General features: G+C 40.8%; 3 protein-coding genes and 1 long non-coding RNA gene across 8 annotated transcripts in view; 3 read left to right on the forward strand and 1 right to left on the reverse strand.

Annotated features, from left to right (window-relative positions):
• SEC24A (SEC24 homolog A, COPII coat complex component) overlaps window positions 1–3,681 on the forward strand; it is a 32,603-nt gene extending 28,922 nt beyond the window's left edge. For both annotated transcript variants that reach the window (XM_082211482.1, XM_082211481.1), the window contains exon 23: window positions 549–3,681. In XM_082211482.1, the coding sequence (XP_082067608.1) occupies window positions 549–663 (115 nt within the window). In that variant the 3' untranslated portion in view covers window positions 664–3,681. The remainder of the gene's footprint in view (window positions 1–548) is intronic.
• A 3,497-nt stretch (window positions 3,682–7,178) lies between these two features.
• On the forward strand, window positions 7,179–17,121 carry CAMLG (calcium modulating ligand). The gene is made up of 4 exons (XM_082211703.1): window positions 7,179–7,734; window positions 11,076–11,527; window positions 12,745–12,810; window positions 13,867–17,121. The coding sequence occupies exons 1-4, from the start codon at window positions 7,557–7,559 to the stop codon at window positions 14,047–14,049; spliced, it is 879 nt and encodes a 292-aa protein (XP_082067829.1). The 5' UTR covers window positions 7,179–7,556; the 3' UTR covers window positions 14,050–17,121.
• Window positions 15,355–21,033, reverse strand: LOC309525947. Its single transcript, XR_014216599.1, has 2 exons — window positions 20,888–21,033; window positions 15,355–17,629 (listed from the first exon to the last, which is right to left on the reverse strand). It is a non-coding gene; the product is annotated as an uncharacterized lncRNA (long non-coding RNA).
• A 102-nt stretch (window positions 21,034–21,135) lies between these two features.
• Window positions 21,136–23,932, forward strand: part of DDX46 (DEAD-box helicase 46) — a 36,027-nt gene continuing 33,230 nt past the window's right edge. For all 4 annotated transcript variants that reach the window (XM_082211483.1, XM_082211484.1, XM_082211485.1 and 1 more), the window contains exons 1-2: window positions 21,136–21,274; window positions 23,604–23,636. In XM_082211483.1, coding sequence (XP_082067609.1) covers window positions 21,258–21,274; window positions 23,604–23,636 — 50 coding nt within the window. In that variant the 5' untranslated portion in view covers window positions 21,136–21,257. The remainder of the gene's footprint in view (window positions 21,275–23,603; window positions 23,637–23,932) is intronic.

The following is a 23,932-nucleotide window of genomic DNA, read 5'->3' on the forward strand; positions in this document are numbered from 1 at the left end:
GACAGGTAGCAACTGGCTCTCTGTGAACAGCTTAGTTACAAACTTCCTCTGTTGCATGCCCCCCGCCTATTAAAAAGAGGAACATTCTCTGCCTGCTTGCTTCTGGCAGAGATAGAGTGAGACCACATTCAACGAAAGTAAAAAGGGGTAGCAACACTGATATTTGGTGGCATATGGGGAGTGTTAAGGAATGTACAAATGGAGGGATGCTCAGACCCTTAAGTAATTACCTGAAATGGCCAGTCTTGTGGCATGCATGGAATTCCCACACAAGCCAGTAGTTCCCTTCCAGTTCAATAGCAAGAACAGCTACAGGGCTGTCCCAGGTGCTGCCATGAATGAAGAACTATTTGCTTCCTCCGATCCATGTATGTATCAGAGTTTGTGCCCATGCAAACAGCATGAGTATCTTTAATGCTGTAGATTCCCGGCATGTTAACAAAATAGATTTTGCTTTTATCAGACAATTCACATTGTAAATATTTTCTAGGAATGAAGCATTAAAAAGTGTTGATGCTCATGAAATTCTGTTTGCTTTTATTTTTAAGGGATGAAAGTCCATGGAAACCAAGTTTCCTGCAAAATATGATAGAAGACAGAACAGAATCTGCATTATCGTACTATGAGTTCCTTTTGCATATTCAGCAGCAAGTGAATAAATGAGTCCCTTTTGAAGGACCGTTCCTGCATACAGAACACTTGTGCTTGTAATGCTCCTATAAAGTTTTTGGCCTGATGCAGTTGATGAGAATCTCACTGTGATTTTCAGAAAGAAAGGAAAAACAAAGCAAATAAAGGACCACCAAATCTTGTACTTCAAACAATTAAAATCCATTTGAACATGTTGGATGCCTTTTTAATTTGCTGCAGAATGTTTCACTGTAAGTAGCATTATAAAGGCAACATTGAAGAGCTGAACCTTTATACAAGATTTTTTTTTGTTCAAAATACTAGGTTTCTAACTTTTTGTTTTGTTTTTCTGCTTTGTTTTGCTGCTATATTTCAAACCTCCCAAGACTGAGTTGCAGGGAAACTATATTGTCTTGATTTATACAATATGTATCACTAATTTTTTTAAAAAATACATTTTTAAAGTAGCAATGAAACAATTCGTGGTGAACAAAATATTTAATGAACTTAGTTTCTAATGCTTTTCAAAATGGATTATGATAAGCAAGGCAGAGTAAACGTGAAGGGATCTGGCTGGATTTAAATGAATATGAAACAATTCATTTAAAAAGCTTTAAGATGCACCAGTATTCTAGTATCTGAAAGAACCATGAACTTGCACTATGTCCATTGAGAATTATAATCACATGGCCTGAATCGGCTACAAAAATGGTGACCATGGATTCTTGTCTTTGATAGTAACATGATGTGTGTAAGTCTTAATTCATTAATTGAAAGTAAATAGGGGAACAGACTGTTCAACCAAAAGTCATGGATTGCATTTGATTAAATATAAAGTCACATTTTTATATTCAGTTAAGATTTTTAATACGAGTGCTTAATGGTGACACTAAGCCATAATCATCACGTTAAAAACAGTGTTGAGTAACTTGTCTAAAATCCAGATGAGCATCTAACATGCTGCCATTTAAAATTGAAAAAATGCAGGGAAGAATTTTTGTGGCTACAATGGAAAAAAATTCAGAAATCCCACTTAATAGGCAAGAATCCCAAGTTCTGCATAGTATAAGCAAGAATAATAAATGTTAGTTTTACTCATACCCAGGAAACTACTGTGAAATAAATCATGGCAAACAGCATTAGTGTTTTTATGTAGATTACCACACAAGCAGCCAGCATTAGTATCATCCTTCATCCATGGTAGAACTTCAACTTGTAGCTGTCTTGGATTTCTATTTTCTCTCACACCTCTTCTCCTCTCCCAAGAAAAGTGGATCGGAAATATATTTCCATTGCACTTCTTCATTGGTGTTCCTTTTGTGGAATGATACTTTGCAGCCATTTTTTCAGACCGTTGCTTTTGTTCAGTTATAGAAGATAACTGAAATGTCCTCAGTGACGGGCATGGGTAAGCATTACATGCACAAAAAGCCACTAAAGTTCTCTAAAGAACTGTGGTGTTTATAAACCAGCATTTCGAATCGGAATACCAACTCTTATCTACTTCTAACAACGTTGTCTGCTAATCTATCCAGTGTGTCAGAGTGGTCTATAAAAAGTTGCTTATAGAATTGTTTACTTTCATGTCACAGGTGGGGGGGTGAATCTCCCTCTTCAAAAGGGATTAAAATACCTGTTGAAATCTGCAAAAGAGAAGTTCCTTATTGCTGGTGTCATTCTTTTTTTAAAGTGGTAATCCAGTTATGGAAGTTGCTATCGAGAATGATATGCACATTTTCAGCATGTGATCATAATGCAGTGCGTGCTTGTGAGTACTGGAAATCAAAACCTGAATATTATTATTTTGACCATAGTTCCATGGACTCTTCTAAACAAAAGTGTACAAAATATACCAAGAACAATTTGTGCATAGATTGTGTGCTTAGATTATTTTTCTGGTTCAGGCACAGGTACTGTGCATGGATAACAAATGCATCCAGCACCCCTTGGGTGAATAACTGCTCCCTGTGCTGCACGCATAATATTTTGAACAGATAACTGGTGTCGCCAGGCTTGACTGCACTCCTTGGGGTGGTGGGAGCCCTTAATTGTAGCACCATGCCCAGCTATCTCCTGTGCACAAAAATACTTAGTTTGAAGAGTGTGTCATGGGGTGTGTGTATTTCAAATGTGGTTTCACTTCATGTAAGACAGGATGATAGGCCTTGACTGAACTAGCCTAACTGAGGGAGAAAATGATTTCAAGAATAAATCCCTAATCTCCACCTCTTTAACAAAAATAAAAAGGATGGTGAGCACATTATACTGTCTGGATAGGAATGCTTTTTAGAATGTTCATACTCTTTTTTGCAATATTGAATTTTCTAATTTTCCTCATGATGGACAAAACTACATCTGCTTCAAGTTGTACTCCTTTTTTAATAATAGGGATTGCAGGGCAGACCCATGTGTAAAATTGCCTATGCTATACTTTTACTTACAACTGTCTCTTTTAAGATCTGTCACAACTTAACTAGGCAAGAATGGCCCTGATGCTTCCATCTTAGCATGGCAGTTCACAACAGATGTTCTCTATTTTTCTAGTTTTAAGATTTTTAAACAATTTAGTATGATTGATGGATATGTTAAATTCAGTCAGCATCAAAACCATCCATTTTAATTAGCCTTTACATTTCTGTAATTTCATAATTTGCAATAATGATGAGGTTTATTTTTATTCAAAATTAATTTAACAGAATATATAATCATACAGAATGTGAAGGGACCATCAAATGTGACATAAAGCTTCTGTCCACCAGTTACAGATTAAATCCTTACGTAGTAAATTTGATTTTGTAAAGTAGTGTAAAATATTGTAATATTAATCCTTGTTTTCTGAACTCAGACATTGATATTCGGTGTGAAATTGTAAACCATGCTCTTCTGAAATTGGAGGCAAGGTTTTACTTGTTCCCCTTTTTACAGTTTGTAATTTTCACTGTTTTATTCCTGTATAAAGTCATTTGTAACACATGCAAATGCTTATTTTAGCTGTGCTAATTTATCAAATTTGGCTACTCAATAAAATTAATTGAAAGAGCTCACACAGAACTTCATCAGTCCTTTTTACAAAGAGAAGTTGGACGCCACAGGAAACTTGGCAGTGTTAGTGCCATAGCCAGGCTTGAAGCCAGACTGGAATGGATCAAAGGAATCCGTTTCCTACCAAGTACAGTGGTACCTCGGGTTAAGAACTTAATTCGTTCTGGAGGTCCGTTCTTAACCTGAAACTGTTCTTAACCTGAGGTACCACTTTAGCTAATGGGGCCTCCCACTGCCATTGCACCACCACTGCACAATTTCTGTTCTCATCCTGAAGCAAAGTTCTTAACCTGAGGTACTGTTTCTGGGTTAGTGGAGTCTAACCTGAAGCGTCTATAAACTGAAGCATCTATAACCCGAGGTACCATTGTATGCCTGAAGCTGGACTTCCATCACCTTCCTGGCCACCTTGCCCCAAAAGGAAATATTCACCATTGTGCAATAGATTAACACTTCTGGGTCCAAGTAGGTTTTCTTGAGGAGATGCATCACTGCCTCATCTATGACAGATGGTACTCCTCACTCTCTATTGAAGAATTATCACTACTTGAACCCACCTAATCAACTCCCTGCAGCTAGCTCTAAGAATCCAGAATCAGCAAGGGACAATGAGACCTGTGGTCAGCTACACTTCTCTAAGCAGCTTGCCCACACCCTTAGGTTGCAATAATCTAAACTGATCCAGTGCTCCAGATGCCTTTGTTGGACTTAGTGTACCCATGAGGATACTGCCTACCACCCTATTCACAAGTTACAAGTAGAGAGTCATTAGTGCACAAAAAGGAGCTTAAAAGCAAGTGTCTTCATTATATAACACACAGACACCAGGAAAAACTAAAAGTTTGTATAGGGGGTGGTACGGGCATTGGCACAACACTTACTTAGAAGGAGGGGAGGAATGAAGGACAAAAAAATTGGCAAGTAAAAGCATACCGTATTTTTCGCTCTATAACACGCACCCGACCATAACACGCACGTAGTTTCTAGAGGAGGAAAATCCGTAGGCATGCCACCCGTAGGCATTTCCTCCATAACACGCACAGACATTTCCCCTTACTTTTTAGGAGGAAAAAAGTGAGTGTTATGGTGCAAAAAATACGGTAATTGCTTCATATGTTGTACAAATATTAATGCTGTAATCCTCTGCTTGCTTATTTGGATTACAGCCACAGAATATAATGTAAACATGCATAAGATTTGGGGGTGCATGAATCTGACAAAATCTCAGGAAAGAGCATTTGCAATGGCAAGGTATATTTCACCAAAACTTTAAAAACAACCAGAAACTATCAGGTATATATGACCCCCACAAAAAGACACGTCATGACATCCTTGGCACCCATTTGATGCCTATAATTAATGTATAACGACTCTACTGCTGTCTTTTGTTTAATTGAAAAGCATAGGTTTAATGCAATTCATGAATATTATCCTCTAGCTGTAAGGATTTCTATATTTAGGAAACAACCAGTCTATAATAGCATAGCAGGATGCGACACCATTCCTTACTTGTGAAACCATAGAAGTGTGAGTAGAAGACTTGGGTGTTTATGCAGAGATTGCTGGTGGGGGTGCTGAGTGCAGCAAACAAAAACAACCCCTAATTGGTTTTGAGGATCTAGAGAGCAGTGGAAAGAAAGTAGAATGGGAACACATGGAATTAAATGGAAGGTGCCTGAGTATGTCTTTTTGTGTTATCTTTGGAACACATTAACACAATGACACAGTCGCTTTCTCAAATTACTTGACAAGGCTTTAGAACTTCTAAAATCACCCTTCAAGAATTCCAGTAAGAATGGTGCAGTCCCTTTTATATTCAGACAAAAATATGGTGATCTCTAAATCAAAATATTGCAATTACAAAGGTGTGACAAAACAAATTTAAGCCACAGAAGTGGTGTCTAAGTGTGACATGTTTTATTGCAACAGTAGGGTTTTGAAATGGGCACTAATATTTTAACTTCTAAGTTATTAGCTGGACCAAATGATCTCACCTGCTAGACTTTTTTCTTTTATCCATATGACGACACTGTCTGTAAATGACTTCACGGTTGTAGTTAAGTGTTCCTGTAAATGTGTATGTGCTAGTCTTTTTGTAAGCAGAGGGAATTCATGGTTCTGCCTGAGGAGGGAGAATATGAACCATAGAAAAATATTTCTCCTAACAGTACTAGGAAGACTGATGCTGTAGTAAGTTTACTAGTACAGTGGTACCTCGGTTTACGCACTTAATCTGTTCCAGAAGTCCGTTCTTAAACCAAGGCGTGCTTTCCCTAATGAGGTCCTTCCACTGTTCTTAGAGTGAGGTAAAGTTCGCAAACCGGGACACTACTTCTGGTTTTGCGGAGTTCATAAACTGAATAGTTCATAAACAGGGCTGTTCTTAAACCGAGGTACGGCTGTATAGAATTGTAGAGTTGGAAGGGACACAAAGGGTCATTGAGTCCAGCTCCCTGCAATGCAGGAATCACTGCTAAAGAATTCCTGACAGTTGGCCATCCAACCTGCTTACTACATTTGAGGTTTTGGTCTACCACCTTCCCAGGTAGTCTGTTCCACTGTCAAATAGCTCTTACCATCAGAGCACTTTGTCTATTTGCAAAACAGCTCTTAGGTTTGGAACTTCAAGCAAGATGACAGAAAGCATGGTTTAATTCTAACAGTGTCATTTTTAACACTCCATAGCAAGGAACACTTTATTATATTTTAACTGCTCATGTTTATGATTTCACATGCCAAATTCTGGCGGGTCTACTTCGGATTTTGTTAGGGTTGTGAAAGAGTAAAGAGATTAATGTATATTTTGTAATTTTGTGCATGTGGAATATATTTGTATGCACTGCATAGCTGAGTCAGTTTACACTTTGAGCCTTGGAACAATCTTAGATTCCTTAACTAAATACAGCTCTTCCTGCTTTTATCTTGCAGAAGTCCCCCAGACACATCCAGGTGTTTTTAGACACCCATGATAGAAGAGGGAGATAAAACCTTGTATGTGTGTACTTACTGCTCTGTTTAATATATGTTTCCATAAAAGACCACAAGGTGCACGTTGCTCAAAATTTCTTAAAAGGGAATATTAGTTTTAAAGGAGCAAAATGGGTGCCTGATGATTTTTCTTTAAAGAAAACAAAGGCTGTTTAAAAAACGAAAAAAAAATAAACACTAAAATTTGTGTTTCAATGAGAAAGGCAAAATTAAAAATCGATATACAATAGATGTTGGCAGTTGTTCGTTCATAAATCGAGATCAGGCTGGGCTAATAAATGTTAACTCCAAAAATAAATCCGATTGTGGACCTCCGGTGCTTACTCCCAAGTGCATAGGATTTGCAGACTACATTTCCTCGAGTAACTGTCGTATTTTTCTGTGTCACTCCCCCAAATACATTTGTAGAGTCAGGTTTGAAGATGCCACCATCTCCTGCATTAGGACAAATGCTACAGCGTGGAGCGATTGTGACACCCACCCACCCTTTGCTGTATGAGGTCATTGCATACTCCTCATCCCCGCCCCGGCGCTATCAATGCCTGTCCCTCCAGCGCGCATGCGCAAGCACTTCTTCGCGAGGCTGCTTTCGCCATCTTTGCGAAGGGCGCCATCCTCCAGCGAAAACAGCCTCAGGTTACGAGCCCGTCGAGGGGGTTTGCCGTAAGCTCTCGCGGTTACAAGTAAAAGCCTGTCCCCACAACCCGCATCCAAGATGGCGCCGCTCGTCCCACCGGTTGGAGGCGGTACCTAAAATGGCGGCGCCGGCGGCGCATGCGCGTTAGCGAAGGGTTGTCAGAGCGGGGCCTGGCCGTTCCCCATTGTGTGCCTGCTGCGGAGAGGAAGCTCGAGGGCTTTTCGCTGCCGCCGCCGCCGCCGCCTCGGTGCTGCTAGGGATGGAAACGGAGCCTCTGGAAGGAGACGGCGGCGGCCATGAGGGGCCTAAGACGACTTCGGCCACGGCCCCCGGACTCACGGCCTCTCAGCGCCGGGCCGAGATTCGCCGGAGGAAACTGCTGATGAACTCGGAGGATCGGATCAACCGGATCATGGGCTTCCACCGGCCAAAGGCGGGTGAGGACGGGGCGTGGCTTGGGGGGGCGGTTTTTGACTGCGCTGGGCATCCCCTGCCTTGCCCGGGCGCTTATGAACGACCTCCTTCCTTCCTTGTCGGGGGTGGGAGCTCAACACGCGCCCCTCTTTCCTCGTCAAGTCCTCCTCTCCTTCCCGAACAATGGGTTAACATAGTCCGTATATTAACAAGCTAATCTGATAGCTCAAAATGACGCTGCCCCTCCTCCCCGAGCGGTATCTCGCAATCGTCTTATTTGAGGCGCTCCCCCCCCTTTACCTTTTCAGTAAAGGTGCTTTGTTTGAAGATAAATCAAGTTCTTTCATGCGATCCAAGGATGGCTGTTTCAGCATTGAAAATGGTCACACCTGCCTCTACGTCCTTTGGGAAGAACAGATCATGCACAATTTATAAACTAAAGTGTGTTTCGTTCAGGATTTGTGCTTCCATTTGCAATGGAGAATGCTGAACGCTCTTATATTTGACGCGAAAGTGCCAACAAACCACGCTGAATCATTTCAATACTTATTACTGAATGAAATCAATTTTTTTTTCATAATTCTATTCTCTGAATCGTTTTTATCCCACCTGTTGCTTATTTATTCACTCAATGTATTAGTTTTTTGGGATGACATATGGGTTTAAAACAGCTATTACCACCAAGAAGCCCTGGGTGGGTGTATCCTTGCAATAAGCTTGCGTCTGACTGCGCAAGAGCTTTATGTGAGAGAACTTTGAGAGTACAGGAATTTGAATCTTTCTACTCCTTTAACCCTAACCAGTATAACACGCTGACTGGTCTCTTTCCTGTTATTTATCATTTAGATAATGTTTCCAGTTCACAATATAACTTGTAACACTTGTTTGCCTTGTGTTGCCATTTTTAAATGTGGAACTGAGACCATGGTGATTTGCCTACTGCTTGCATAATGAATCTTTGTCATGTTCCTTGATTTCCTATTGAATATGTAGATAGTTTTTTTAATGTGCTGTGCTTCTGGCTGCATTTAAAAGCAGAGAATGTAACTTAACACTTATGTGGGGAAGCTGTACAGTAGCTCCTGCTTTTAGTACTTTTTAGTCAAGAAGAGGAGGAAGAGAGTTGTGGAAATCATTAGAGCTTGCAGGTGTTTACGTGCTTTGATTCTTTCTGTGTCCTTACAGTACTCTTTAATATTTTCAGAGCTGAGATTCCACAGTATGTATTGGTGCCATTCTCTTCCTTCTAGTGTGTTTGAAATATTGGAGATTGAAATCGTTTCTTTCTAGTTTAAGGGTGCTAGTAATCCTCTGAAGAAAGATGACAACTTGAAGCACTTAAGAGTCCCTGAACCAGGTGTTGCTAAAGCTTTTTTGTCCCATGGGTCACATTCAGTATTGGCCAAACCTCTAGAGGCTGCAGGTCAGCACTGGATGTGACCACCGCATACCCTCACTCATGCACACTTGCATGTGTATACTTTGCCCTCAACTCTTGGTCATCAAAGTATTGGTCTGAAGTCCAGGGAGAGGGTGATTTTCATCCCCATCAGGTTTACAGCTTTCTATCATTGTAGCACCATTACCAGTAATTTTTTTCTAGAAAAAGAGTTGCAGGAACACCCACTTTTTTTTTAGTTGAGCTTTTTTTAGGGGAAACCAAAGCTGGCCTGGGGGGCAGCCACCCCTGTGCTAAATGAGGGTTTAGCACTGCTTCCTCCCCACAAACATGCCCTCCTTCCTTCTCTTCTTCCTGGCCAACACTGAGGGGAACAGATGCTTCATTTTAGATTAAACCGTTTAGTTTGCTGTCCAAACCCTGAACTATGGCTAATCTTAACTATCGTTAACTATATTAACACACTGAGCTTGGATGACATGAGAAGCTGTGACTAATAAAAAATGGAAAGCTCTGGGAGAGGTTGGGTGAAAGCATGTGAGCGTGGGAGAAAGATAGACTTGCTTTCGCAACGCTAAACTGTGGGTTAGTGTTCTGTCCAAACTAACCCATTATGGTCAGCTTTCTCCTTGGCAGGCTTTGTGACTTTTCATATGTATAAAGCAGTTTTGGAAAGCCTATAGAATGGTGTTTTTAATTATTCTGTCACAGTTCTTGGAAAAAATTGGCATGAAATGCTTACACTTTTAAAAGATTAAAGATCGCATTTCTGGTTTGTACTTTTCTTCTTCCTTCTACAAATCCTTCTTGGTATGACTTGTTTCTCTCCAAACCACTGTTATATGCAAAATGAGTTATTTAAAGAGCTTTGGCAAAAAGTCTCTCTGCAATCAATCTATTTGACTCGGGGGAAAAATATGTGTGGAAAATTTATTATTTGGTTATTTGGCCTCGATAAACTACTGTAATTGGAATGGAACCAGAGGAAAGCACATGGAATGGAGTTGGTAGAAGTAACCACTCTAGCTTCATGAAAATCTGCTCTTGAGGATTAGGGAATACTTTTGGTTGGAGTGGGCTGTAGTGCAGGGGGATGAAGGTGGGAGAGGGGATCCCCCAAATTAGGTGGAGACATGAGCTCTGATTGTGAAAGTTGGCTTCTATCTGACTTTTAAAAAAATTCTCCTGCTGCCCACATAGTATGAAAATTAAACCAGCAATAAAACACAAGCAGTGCAATCCTTTTTAAAATTACCACTGAACGACAAGTCCTTGTGTTTCTTTCAAAAGCCAGCAAGTAACTTGTCCTGTGTCCTTTTGAAGGGAGCTGTTTTGTAGGCTGAGGTCTGCAAGGGAAAGGGCACCAACTCTTAGTATCTGTTTGAAATGGTATTATGCTTCATTTTTATTTATTTAATAAAATCATGCCCTTCCCTTTGCCCTATGACTCTCCAGGACAGGTTACTGCAATAAAACACATAAAGCAACCAGTACTTCAAACTCATAAAACAATCAGTATAAATAACTAAAGCCTTGGCTATCTGTCAGTGTATCACTGCACAGACCACTTCCTTAATGCGCAAAGACATGAAAGAAACAGCAGGTATTTAGCTGGGGCAGGAAGGGGGAGTGTTATTAGGCTCAATGTGAAAAGTATATGCCATTCTTGTTTGACCCCTGTTTTCCTTACAGTGCTTAGTTCCACAGCTGCATGGCCTAGGACCTTAGTCTGTAGGGATCCACTATCAGTTTATGACCTGATCTCAGATGGTCACAACAGCAGCCCTACTGCTGTACAAATATACAATATGGTTAAAAAAATAAGAAGAAAATGTTCCACAGATGCATGTTTTGGTTTAAAGTGGGTCCCAGGTTTGAAAACATGGAAGACTACTAGCCTAGGTCTTGTAGAGTAACCTACAATATTTAGCATAGTGACTCCTTTCTTTTTTGCCTCCTCTTTAGATGATGACAGCCATTCAGAATCAAAACTTCAGCTGGAACAAGATAAGCCAAGCACCCTTCCCACTCCTGTTTCCAAACGGGTTGTGCTAGGTGACACTGTTTGCAGTTTGGCAGGAACAGCTGACCACGCAAGCAGTGCAATAGAGCACAAGGGAGAGAAAAAGGACTTGTTTAACATAACTCCCGAGGTTGGAAATGATGGCACTGGCGAGCTCCGACAGCGCAGCAGAGGGGATCTGATGGAGGTTCCACAGAGAGCACCTCGCCACGGGTTAGACCAGTATCTCTCGAGGTTTGATGAAGCGATGAAGCTAAGAAACCAACTTATCAGTGAGAAGCCAAGCCAGGAAAATGGAAATGTGGTGGAGGAATTTGATTCCTTCCGTATTTTTAGGTTAGTGGGGTGTGCGCTACTTGCCATTGGAGTTAGAGCTTTTGTCTGCAAATACTTGGTGAGTAAAGAAAAGTCTTAGTAACTTAGTTCTTCTTGTTTATTTGACCTGGTTGCCTTACTGATTAGCCCAGAAAGTTTGACAGTGGAATTTGCATTTGACAGATAAGGAATTTATGCTGAGAAAAGTAATAACTTTCCCTAGGCCCACCCATCAAGTTCATAGCTAAGTAGAGATTTGGATTTAAGCCCAAATCCATAATTCTGTCCACTCTTCAACAGTGGCTTGCCCTAAGTAGTGATGATTGAGCAATGATTATTTTAAGACACATGGTGTTTGGCAAGAGGATCAGAACCACAAGAAATTGTAAGCCCTGGCCTAGCAAAAGCATCAAGAAATTATTGTACTTTGGCGCTCTTCTGTATTGACAATAATTAAGCTATGGGTAGTCCTGGAAGCCCAGGATTGCCAGCAGTGTTCTTTGCTTTTCAGGCTGTGCCAAGTACTGCTGACTACTGTGTGCTAAAACACAGCTGACAATTTACTAGCCAGTGATAACATTTAATAGTGGAACAAACGTGGCCTTATGCATGAAGCTTAACTACAAAATATGCCTAGGTTTCACCTTGTCTTAATCCTGTTGTGAGCTAATCACATGAAGCAGCCTCTCCAAAGCAATTGGGCTAAAGTTTTCTTGCCATCAGAACCCCTAAGGAAGATGTAACCGTCTGATTTTAGGACTGAGGTCAAGTTGGCAAGATATGGACACAAATTTCTAGACATCAAAAATGAAGAAGACTGCTATCTTAAATTACTTAATCATCTGTCAAAAATCATACAAAACTATCCAAACCATTTGGAGATTCCCAGGCTCATTTTTATGGGAACTGGGTAATCAGCAGAAAAGCATTTCCTAACTATATAAAGTGCAATGCCTAATCATTTCTACTATCAAGTGGCTTTAAATTATTCAAAAGTAAATTTGAATGTTATTGTTTAATTATGTGCAAGGATGATTATTTACTGAATGATTCACTCTAACCCTATAGGTCTGTACCAGTACATTAGATATATGTTAGTGACTTCTCTGGATCTTCCTTAAATATAAATTCAGTCTGTTTTGACAGTGGTGCTTTCAAATTTGGTTCTCTTCTCTATATTTTCCAATCAATTGGCTGAAACACTTCATAGACTATTTCCTTGAAATAATGTAGCAGTGTGAATTTCTTGTTACAACTTTCTGTTTCATTTAACTTCTTTGTTTTTCCCCCCCACAGTCAATATTTGCTCCATTTCTTACCTTACAGCTTGCATACATGGGGTTGTCAAAATATTTCCCAAAGGTAAGACTTTTTTTTTTAAGGATAAATGGATTATTAAAATGTGTTTACTTTATAAAAGATATGATGGAGAAAGCTCCGTGTTAGAATTTTCTTAGCTTTTATGCAGTATAGCAGATAATGACAATACAGTACAATGCTAATTTAGGTTTATCAGCAATTGTTTGCATTTTGTGTATATACATTTTGAATACTTGAGTGTAGTCAGCTACAGAGACAATGCATAAACTCTTCAGTACTGAGGATCTTCATGGGTGTAAGTTACATTCAAATTTAGAATACCTTACTTCTGAGTAAATTTTAAAGGCCTTGAATTTGTAGCCCTGGGCATGAGGTTTCTGTCCCCTTTGCTTTACATTTTTGCCCAGGGATTGATGCACAGCCTCATGTCTTCTTCTCACCTTTTAGTGTATTGATCAAATATCTTACTTTTCTTTCAAACTGATGACGTTTTCAGCTAACCTTCCTTTGCTGTCATCATTGTTTTTGTGACAGTTGTATTGAGTGAAACATGAGAATTACCAAATGTGGATGACAAGGGACTTATTAAGTAACAATTAGTGGACAAAAGTCCCTTTTAGTATAGACAACTGGCAAGCGAATGTAATGGAACTTTGAAGAAAGGAACAATTTCCAGTGTGATAACACTGTTTCCAGGTCCCAAAGTCATTACTTCATCACTGAAGCCTCTGCCCTTGCCTGATGAATGTAAGAGAATAGCTCCAGCTGCTATTTGTGAACAGAAAGAGCTCATCATAATAGAAACAAGCAACCAAGATTACAGGAAAATACCTTTGAGATGCATTTTTAAATGCACTTTGAGAAGTGTATGGTAAAATATTAGGTAACATTATGAAATGTATTATTATTATTATTATTATTATTATTATTATTATTATTTGAATGTATATACCTCCCTATACCCGGGGGCCTCAGGGCAGTTCACAGAATAAAATCAAGTTATAAAACCACAAAATAAAAATAAATGTATTAAAGCTCTGATAAGCTGCTTAAAGATGAAAGCTGTGAAAAACGAAGTAATTTTTATTTCTTATACAGAGTGAAAAGAAAACGAAGACCACGGTATTGACTGCTGCTCTTTTACTGTCTGGGATCCCTGCAGAAGTGATTAGTCGTTCCATGGACACTTACAGCAAAATGGGGGATGTTTTTACAGACCTTTGTGTCTATTTCTTTACTTTCATCTTCTGCCATGAACTGCTTGTGTTTTTTGGTTCCTGAAGTGCCATGATAGCTGTGGAACCTGGTGTAATACTTCAGCTGGACTGCGTCACTCTTGATTTCATACATGCCTCTGGATATATAAACAGTGTTAACCCTATATCCAATACTTGGTTCAGTGCAGCTTAAACATACTTTGATAGGGAAGAGCTTTGAAGTCCTGGCTTTGAAGCTGAATTGGTAGATTTTGAGTACAGTACAGAGTGATCTCAGATATGGACGGTCAAATGCAAATATTGGTCAACGGTCCAATGATACACTTTTCTGTAAAACTGAAATGTGTCCTTTCTGTCCACCACCCCAATTAAAAAGAATCACCCTGAAACTGTAACCTTTCCCTTTGGCTCTATGATTTGAGAGCACAGTGCAGCTGAGGTCTCCTACTTGAATAGAATTATGATAGTCTTTATGGGTGAATCCAAGGATTCCATGAGCAAAACTCAACTCATCAGACGCTCCTGCTGGAGGAAAGGTGGGGGAGGTGATTTTTGTGTTCCTCCTATACCAGAGGGCTGGGGATTCTCCAGAACTTGCGGGGGTGGCACAGGAGGAAATGGAGATCAGAAAAATTGTTACCCTCTCCCTTTTCCCAGCAGGAGTCTCTGATGGGTCTCTGTTTTTCCTCCAAATGGATCTTTCTGTTCATGGAAGGAATGCTCTGAATACAAGCTTATCATAGGAATATCCTATTTTATTAGCTTATATCCCTCAATTCATGCATTTTAACAGTCAGGATAGTCTTACCAAAATACAGCCAGCGCCAAGATTGATTCTACAATAGAATTAGGCTGGATATAAGTCATCATTTTATGTCTTCCTTAAATGGGGTAGTATTCTCTTTGCTTTCTTGTAGTTAGGGAGGTTTGATTTTAGGATGTGAATGCAAGAGCTAAGACGAAGCAGTGAAATTCAACTTCTTTATGTGTTCCCGTTAAGCATTCATTGGGTGATATCAAACATTAATCTTACTCAAAGTAGACTCATTAAAATCAGTGGATTTTAGTCCTTCATTTCAGTCAGCCTACTCTTGAGTTTGACTTCCATTGGATATTGCCTGTTATCTTTTTTTAACCTGACTAGGAATCTTAATTACTTGTGTTTACATGATCTAATGCAATATACAGCATTAGTGCAGATTTAAAAACTGCTCTCTTGGGTAACTATACGTTCGTACCTAAAAATGTCACAAGTTTTGCTCATTCCTCTGACTTGACAAGTGCTCTTTTTTTGTTCATTGTAGTGTAAACTAACACAGGTTTCTGCTTCCTATTTCCTATATCTTCCGTTGCAAGAATATTGCATGTGGAGTCCAGCCTCTTCTGTCTGGACATTCAAGGGATCATTACATTTATCAGTAGCAGGGGGGAAATGTGACTTGTAAGAGTACAGACCAGATTTTAACCATAATTTTAATCAAATTATTAGTTTGTACAGTTGCTTACATGTTCATTTCACATGGGAATGCTGACTCACAAGTAAGTTTTTATAACCCATCTGAAACAGATACTTGAAGTGTCTTCCATCAAAACCATTAGGGCAATTCCAGGTAAATGCTCTTGATTGGTTCATTTCTGAAAGATTCCATTCTATTGGTTAGTACCATAAAACAAGTCTTTACGTGGTTTTAGCTGGTGGTCCTTCATATTTATTTATTTATTTAGAGTTAAGTTCCTTCAGTAAATCACAGTTGTTGTTTACCATTAAAAACAGATTTTATTACTTAAAAATAAATTAAGAACCCTATAATATTTAAAGGCTGGTTCAGAGGAAGCCCAGATTAAGAGAACATGCACACCCAACCTTCCTTTCTCCCTCCCCATCTTTCTCTGCTCTGCTTCAGTGCTGTGTGCAATGTTTGCGATCCCTGGTTCACTTCTGAACCTGCCACCCTGACATGTAATTGGCACCAGGCTTAGGTATTCAGTGAGAAATTAGGCTGGGAGAAATCAGGCTATTATGTAATAGTTCCCTTTATGCTGAAGGATGAGTGGATATTTGCCTGGGACCTTAAGAATTAATGGGAATAAATGTTCTGGAGGTACAGTGGCCATCGTAAACAATAGGTGTTACCCATGTAGCTGTGATCCCCTAAGTTACTGAAATCATTCTGTGATTATAGAGGCTAATGTATCTTCTCTTTTTAGAGGCGGTCACTTCTTTGTTTTTGTTTTGAATAATCAAAATAAACTGTTTTCCTTATTTTGCTTCTTTCCTCCGTTACCGTTTTAAGACTGCATTCATTGACCCAAGTTTCATTGTTCTAATTGTATCTGTTATATGAAGAAAAGAGTTTTTAGAGTAAATATGGATGCACTGGAGACATCTGTGCACTTGGATTGAGGCGTTTGCCATGGCAGTTCCCCGCACTGAAGACATGATTCTGCTCAGTTTAAAAAACCAACTTTACTCTTTAGCAGTAGGAACTGTTGTGGCAAAAACAGCAAGCAAAGCCCTGTTTGTATCCGAGTTCTTTCCTGGGCATGTATTTCTTTCCTCCCTAGAATCGGGCCATGATATATTCTATTGTGATCAGTAGACTTTGTACTACGATAAACTCTCAGCATCTAATTGTATATGTTAAGGTCTGACTATATCTCTGTCGACATGTTGAAAGGTTCTATTTGAAGCTAATGGATGTAATACAAAAGATTCAGAACAATTGCTTTGCAAGTGAGGGCTGAAATTGAGCTGGCATTAATAATTCTATCTGTAAGGAGTGACTGTTGCAGAAATACTGTATCTGCGTCACACCTTCAAAATGCTTTGAAGTTTTCATCATTCCCAACTAATAGTTTCAGAAAGCTGATAGACTTAACCATTAAAACACCTTTCAGCTGGTGTTTCTGAATTTCTTTAATTCATATTTGCCAAGCTGGACTTTTCAACAGTGATAAATCAGTATCAAGTCTAAAATTTAATGGGTAGAATATAGAATTTTCCCATATTGCCCACTTCTGCTATGAAAAGTGATGTATAGGGTGGGATAGCAGGTGAATAGTAAAAAGGTGTTTTGTATGTGGTTCCTTTTGCAAAAACCTCATTTTGCAAAATCCAATAAACCTCATGTGGTCATGTATGTCCTCCAGTGTAATTATTTCTAGACTGCTTCTATGAAGTCTGTTAACCATTTATTTGTTGGCATGCCTTTGTAATTCATTTTTAAAGACTACTTGGCTTGTCAAGTGTTTTACTAATACCTTTCCAATGTTATTTTCATTTCCAGCTATAGAATATATGTTCATGTAACTTATGGACAAGCATGATTTAGAAAGGAAAGAATTAAACACTGCAGCTAGCTCTGTTGAATCTGTTTACACACCACAATAGCAACATGCCATCTACCAGCTGAACAAGGACAATAATGTGCAGAAAGACCAGAATGGGAGTTATGCTGAACAGCTGGTAGCAACAAGCATTGCATGTCACCCTTCTAGAAAAATGAACACAGGAACTAATGAGAGAATTAAAGAAATGTCATATTTCTATTTACAATTGTGAAAAATGTACACTGTGGTACTGTACTGTGCAATTCCACCCTGAAAGAACATCTGGAGAACTACGGAACACTGTGTTTGGACATCTGTAAAAAAGGAAGATTATTTCACCCTTTGTCATACTAACAAACCGAGCATGCTTCTCTGCCAATCCTGCTCCCGTCTCACCCACCCAGTTCCATCACGACCACGAAGTAGCTTTTTACTGTAGGCTATACCAATGCACTACTACTAGGTCAACAGTTGTCCAGTCTCTCCAGATTTGGTGGTTTGTTTTATTTATTTATATCTACATCCATTAGTCACATGGTGTACTGGAGCATCTTAGCATATTTGTAAGATGCTTAGGCAGTGACTGTGTTAAAAAAGTATATCTATAGACACACGAATTAAAGCAGATTGATGTAGCATGTCTCCGCATTTAAAGTCACTGAAAGCAGCATGAAATAGCAATAATTCCATACAATTAAAGAACTTGCTATCCCAGGTCTCCTCATCCCATGATTCTGCTCACTGTAATACTGTTGCACACACCTCAATTCAGTTTCCTTGGAGTGAAGGTCACTGGAGACTGGTTATATGATTTAGGATATATGATTTAGTATAACAAAATAACAACTTCTTATTTATACCCTGCCCACCTGTCTGGGTTTCCCCAGCCACTTTGGGTCCTAACAGAATCAAAAGCACAAAACATCAAACATTTCACTAAACAGGGCATCAACTCATGAATAGATCTTGCTTCCCCATTAAGTTTATAGGGAGATCTCCAAACCCATAGCTCTGGATTAAGCACACAGGGAAAGTCAGGCCTCCTGTTTTTTTGCAGCTTCAGCCCAGACTAAAAATTGTGACTAGCTCTTGGCTAGTCTCCTACCTACAATATGTCATCTCTCTTCCTGGAAGCACCATTAGCTTCTTGTTCCTATTGCAACATGGCCAACTCTCTATTCTTATGACAAAAAAGGTGCTTAGCAGCCCAGCTAGGCTGTTAACTTAAAAAAAATATAAACTGGTTTGGCCAGTTCAGCAGTTCCTTCTACCACAGACTACAGTCTTATAGATTAAAAAAAATCACAGACTTGGCTGGGATCCACAGGCATTAGCCAAACCAGCCACCCAATCCTATAGCAATACTCTTACCATCTCCATTAAGATAAATAGTTGCATACCTGGTCTGTGTTAGACATGAATCCAAGTTGTAAGTAGGAAGTATTTGCTATCGCATCATATTAGCTAGTTTTGAGTATTTGTGTATGTTAATACTAGATGGTTGTACACAGGGCATTGTAGCAATTGCCTTCAGCTTTTTCCAACCCAGCACCCAGGCATACATTTTGGGGAACAATTTCTTAATTTCTGGGGTGGTAGTGCTGCTTTTGCAACCCAGCTTAGATCAGGCCATGATAGTGTGTCCCTCCTCACCAGCTGAAGACCAATGCATTAAATACATTATAAATTTATTGGGTGTATTACTTTTCTGTTCTCCTGGAGGTAACACCCACATTTTCTGTCTCTGGCATCAAACCGTATTGTAGCTAAAAAGAGAATTCATGAATTTTATTTTTTATCAAGGTGGCTGAGAAATCAGAACGGAATCACAGACAAGTCAGTATTAAATGCAAACATCACGAAGCAGCTGATAAATGGAACGTGTCTCCTAGCTCAGCACCGTCCATTACAGAATAATAATAATAATAATAATTTTTTATTTATACCTCGCCCTCCCCAGCCAAGGCTGGGCTCAGAGCGGCTTACAAGCAATAATAAAAACAAGATGAATGATTACAACTTAAAAACAAAAATAAAATACAACATTAAAATAATGGAACATTAAAATATTAAAATGTAGCCTCATCGCAGGAGGAGAAGGAAAATAAAAAGAAAGAGGGAGGGAGGGAATCAAATTGGCTGCAAGCCAAAGGCCAGGAGGAACAACTCTGTCTTACAGGCCCTGCAGAAAGAAATCAGATCCTGCAGGGCCCTGGTCTCATGAGGCAGAGCGTTCCACCAGGCCGGAGCCAGAGTTGAAAAGGCCCTGGCTCTGGTTGAAGCCAATCTAACTTCCTTAGGGCCTGGGACCACTAGGGTGTTGTTATTTATGGACCTTGAGGCTCTCCGTGGGGCATACCAGGAGAGGCGGTCCCGTAGGTACGAGGGTCCTAGGCTGTGAAGGGCTTTAAAGGTCAAAAGCAGCACCTTAAATCTGACCCTGTACTCCACCGGGAGCCAGTGCAGCTTGAAAAGCACTGGGTGAATATGCTCCCATGGCAGAGACCCCGTGAGGAGCCTCGCTGCAGCATTCTGTACCCGCTGGAGTTTCTGGGACAGCTTCAAGGGCAGCCCCACATAGAGCGAATTACAGTAGTCAAGCCTGGAGATGACCGTCGCATGGATCACTGTGGCCAGGTCGGGGCGGGAAAGGTAAGGGACCAACTGCTTGATGCGGCAAAGGTGGAAAAATGTCACCTTGGCTGTTGCTGTAACTTGTGCCTCCTTGGAAAGGGAGGCGTCAAGGATTATACCCAAACTCTTAATGGAAGGCAATGGCACTAATTGGGCCCCCGCAAGAGAAGGGAGTTGGTCCCTCATCCCCATGCCATCCCGACCTAGCCATAGGACCTCTGTCTTCGAAGGATTTAGTTTCAAACGGCTCCCACGAAACCATCCAGCCACAGCTTCCAAGCATCTGGTCAGTGTGTTCAGGGCCGAGTCGGTGTGGCCATCCATCAACAGATAGAGCTGAGTGTCATCAGCATATTGGTGACAGCCCAGCCCAAAGCTCCGGATAATCTGGGCAAGATGTTAAAAAGCATCGGGGAGAGAATTGCGCCCTGCGGCACTCCACACACCAAGGAGTGGCACGACGACATCTCCCTCCCTAGCACCACCCTCTGTCCCCAACCAGAGATAAAAGAGCACAACCAGTTACGGGCTATGCCCTGTATCCCCACGTCTGCGAGGCGGTGGTCCAGAAGATCATGATCGACCATGTCAAAGGCCGCTGACAAATCTAAAAGGATCAGCAGCCCTGACCCGCCTCGATCCAGTTGTCTACAGAGATCATCTGTTAGGGCAACCAGAGCCGTCTCTGTCCCAAAACCAGGACGGAAACCGGACTGAAATGGATCTAATGCCGATGTTTCCTCCAGAAACCTACCAAGCTGTTCAGCAACCGCTCTCTCAATTACCTTACCCAGGTATGGAAGATTTGAAACTGGGCGGTAATTGGATAGGTCTAAGGCATCTAATGAAGTTTTCTTTAATAGTGGACACACCACTGCTTCTTTCAGTTCCCCTGGGAATGTCCCCGTGTCAGAAGAGATTACAATTTGCGCAATTACAATTGCAATCCGTAGGTTGAACATCAGCTTGCCATGGACATCCGTCTGGTCACTATGAGAACGAGATGTTGGACTAGATGGGCTTTGGGACCCATCCAGAAGGGGCTTTTCTTACGATCTCATCACCTGCCGCCTCTTCCACACAAACGCGGGAGAGAGGAAGGTCCCGGCCAGAGCCTGTGAAAGCTCGGCCCTCCGGAAGCTAGGGGTCGCTGTGCCCAGCTGGCGGAAACGCGGGTGAAGGCCCCTTCCTTCCGCTTTCTGCGTAGCGCGGGTTCATTTCCGCTTCGCTTATTCCTTCGGAAATGGCTGCCGCTGCCGCTAAGCCTTGAGGGATCAAGTCAGGAAGGAGGAGGAGGAAGAAGCCGCTATGGGTCGCGAGTCCAGGTGAGCCGGGAGGCCTTTGCGGGAGCGGGTCGGGCCCTGCCCGCGTCGGCCTTTCCGCACGGGACAAAAGTGGCCGGCCCCTCGGGGAGGCCGTTCGCGGGGCCGCCTCAGGGGGAGCCGCGCGGGAGGAAGGCCGCTCGGGGGTCGCGAGGTTCTCCACGAGCTTCTCGCCGTCGGGAGTGTCGCAACTGCCAAACGGGCCGGGATTTTATTTCAGACACTTTCATAGAGTCCGTCATTATTTTTCTATATTATAGTGATTTACAACTTTAGACGGAGCATCATCAGGGCAATTTTTCGCTCTGCTTCTCTCTTATGTGTTTGAGGCGGCTGATGGCCATCCTTCTCTCCCGTCCTTCCCCCGGACAGGAATGTTTCTGTCCCTGTTTTTGAACCCACCTCATCCCCAGGCCAGGGGTCGATAGCAGTAGCTTCAACGACCCAACAGAATGGTGTTCTAAATATGAATTTCATCCAGAAAGGGCAATGCCACTTATTTCCCGTGCAAGGTTGGATTAATTTTGATCTCCATGAGATCAATTGTAATACAGTGGTACCTCGGGTTACAGACGCTTCGGGTTACAGACTCCGCTAACCCAGAAATAGTACATCAGGTTAAGAACTTTGCTTCAGGATCAGAACAGAAATCGTGCTCCGGTGGTGTGGTGGCAGCGGGTGGCCCCATTAGCTAAAGTGGTGCTTCAGGTTATGAACAGTTTCAGGTTAAGAACGGACCTCCAGAACAAATTAAGTACTTAACCCGAGGTACCACTGTACTCAATTGTTTGATTTCTAATTTGTTGCTGCTTCTCACCTGCACCAGGCCATTAGTTATCCAGACTGGTCATAATCCTCTGTAAATTGGGATGACCTGTACTTATGAACAGCAAACTCGATGTGACTGTTATGAGAGAGGTTCTAACAGACTGAGAACGTAGACTTTAAGAGTACAGAATAATAATAGTAATTATAATAATAATAATTTATTATTTCTACCCTGTCCATCTGGCTGGGTTTCCCCAGCCACTCTGGGCTGCTTCCAACAAAAAATTAAAAATACATGAAAACATCAGTCATTAAAAACTTCCCTAAACAGGGCTGCCTTCAGATGTCTTCTAAATGTCATATAGTTGTTCATTTCTTTGACATCTGATGGGAAGGGCGTTCCACAGGGTGGGCGCCACTACTGAGAAGACCCTCTGGCAAGGTCAACTTTGTTCATTTTTAAAAGTTAAATATGCCATTAGCTGCCACTGTGATACTGCTGTTAATCAATATTGGGATGAAACAGATTTGCAGGTTTATGGTACCTAGGCTGAACCAAGGCTAGCAATGAATGGTTGTAGTATACCTGATCCAAAATAATTTGGAGAGAGAGCCTTAATAGTGACTTGGCAGATAGTCTTTTAGGCACTGATCTAACCCATCCCTGCTTAACATTATTACATCCTTGGAGGCTCTCGGACTGTTCACTGAACCAGTAACAATAACACAAGGCTGCTTCTTACGATTTTTGTTGTAGTACATAGACATGAAGACATAAGTAAATTCAGTGTTGTACTATGACAAATGTTCCATCTGCACAACCATCATCAGACAGAATGATCTCCCTTCTTTCACCTGCACACTGTTCTGAAGGTTCTCCTGACTCCCCTTAAGCTAATTGGGGGGTGGGTGCAGGGGGAAGCCTCATTAGGTCAATCCCACTCCGTGAGTTTAAAATGCACATTATCCAACAAGTATGAATTGTGCATGTGTGTGTTTTTAACTGTGTTCCATACTAAAAAAAAAATACAACAGGTGATTGTGTCTCTACCTGCATGTATGTTGAATTGAAATAGTGTGTGTATGCATATATGTATGTGTATATGTTTTAATGGACAACGTGTGTATCTTGTGCTTGGGAATTCATAGCTGATTACTGACAATTCTTATAATATTTGGACCTCTCTCTTTTCCAACATCCCTATGGTTTGCCCTGGAAATTATTTATACTCTTGGAACAATTTCTGCAGATTGGTTGTCTTGTACAGGTGAAGCTTGGCCTCAAGGCAAATGGATTCCCATATTAGCCATTTCTTAAAAACCAATGTAATGTTTCTTGGACCAAATGAAAGAAAACTCTTGACTGGCATGGAACATGATTTGAAGACTTATGTAATAAGCTTGTAATGACTTTCACAGTAACACATGGTTTCATGACATTAGTGAAAATCCCAGCATTGCATGGCATGAGTCTGGACCATTTATGTCACATAGTGTGAAAGGTTTCATGCTTGTTTAGTAGAAGGTTTCACCTTGCTTATCTTAATCTCTCTCATTTCCTTAGATCAACAAAGCAACAGGTGTCCAAACAAAAACAGTGAGTTACCCTATTTAAAATAATACTTTTTGATCTCACACTTTCTAAGCTCAGGTGTACTATATTAATGATTGTGTTAGTAAAGTTCTCATCCTTTTTTAGTATATCTCTATGGGGCCCAATTTGGATATTCACAGGGCCCCTATTCTTTCTAACGTCTGTGGGTTCTTCCAGCTCAAGATGAAGTGCATTTGTTGCAAAGAAAGAAAACAGTGCTGGGACCTGCCAGTTTTTCATAGTACTACAAGATACAGTTCTTTAATTTTTCTATATTTTCAGTTCCACAAAAGGTTTTA

Source organism: Podarcis vaucheri, assembly GCF_965113315.1.
Source record: "Podarcis vaucheri genome assembly, chromosome: 2".
Lineage (NCBI taxonomy): Eukaryota > Metazoa > Chordata > Lepidosauria > Squamata > Lacertidae > Podarcis > Podarcis vaucheri.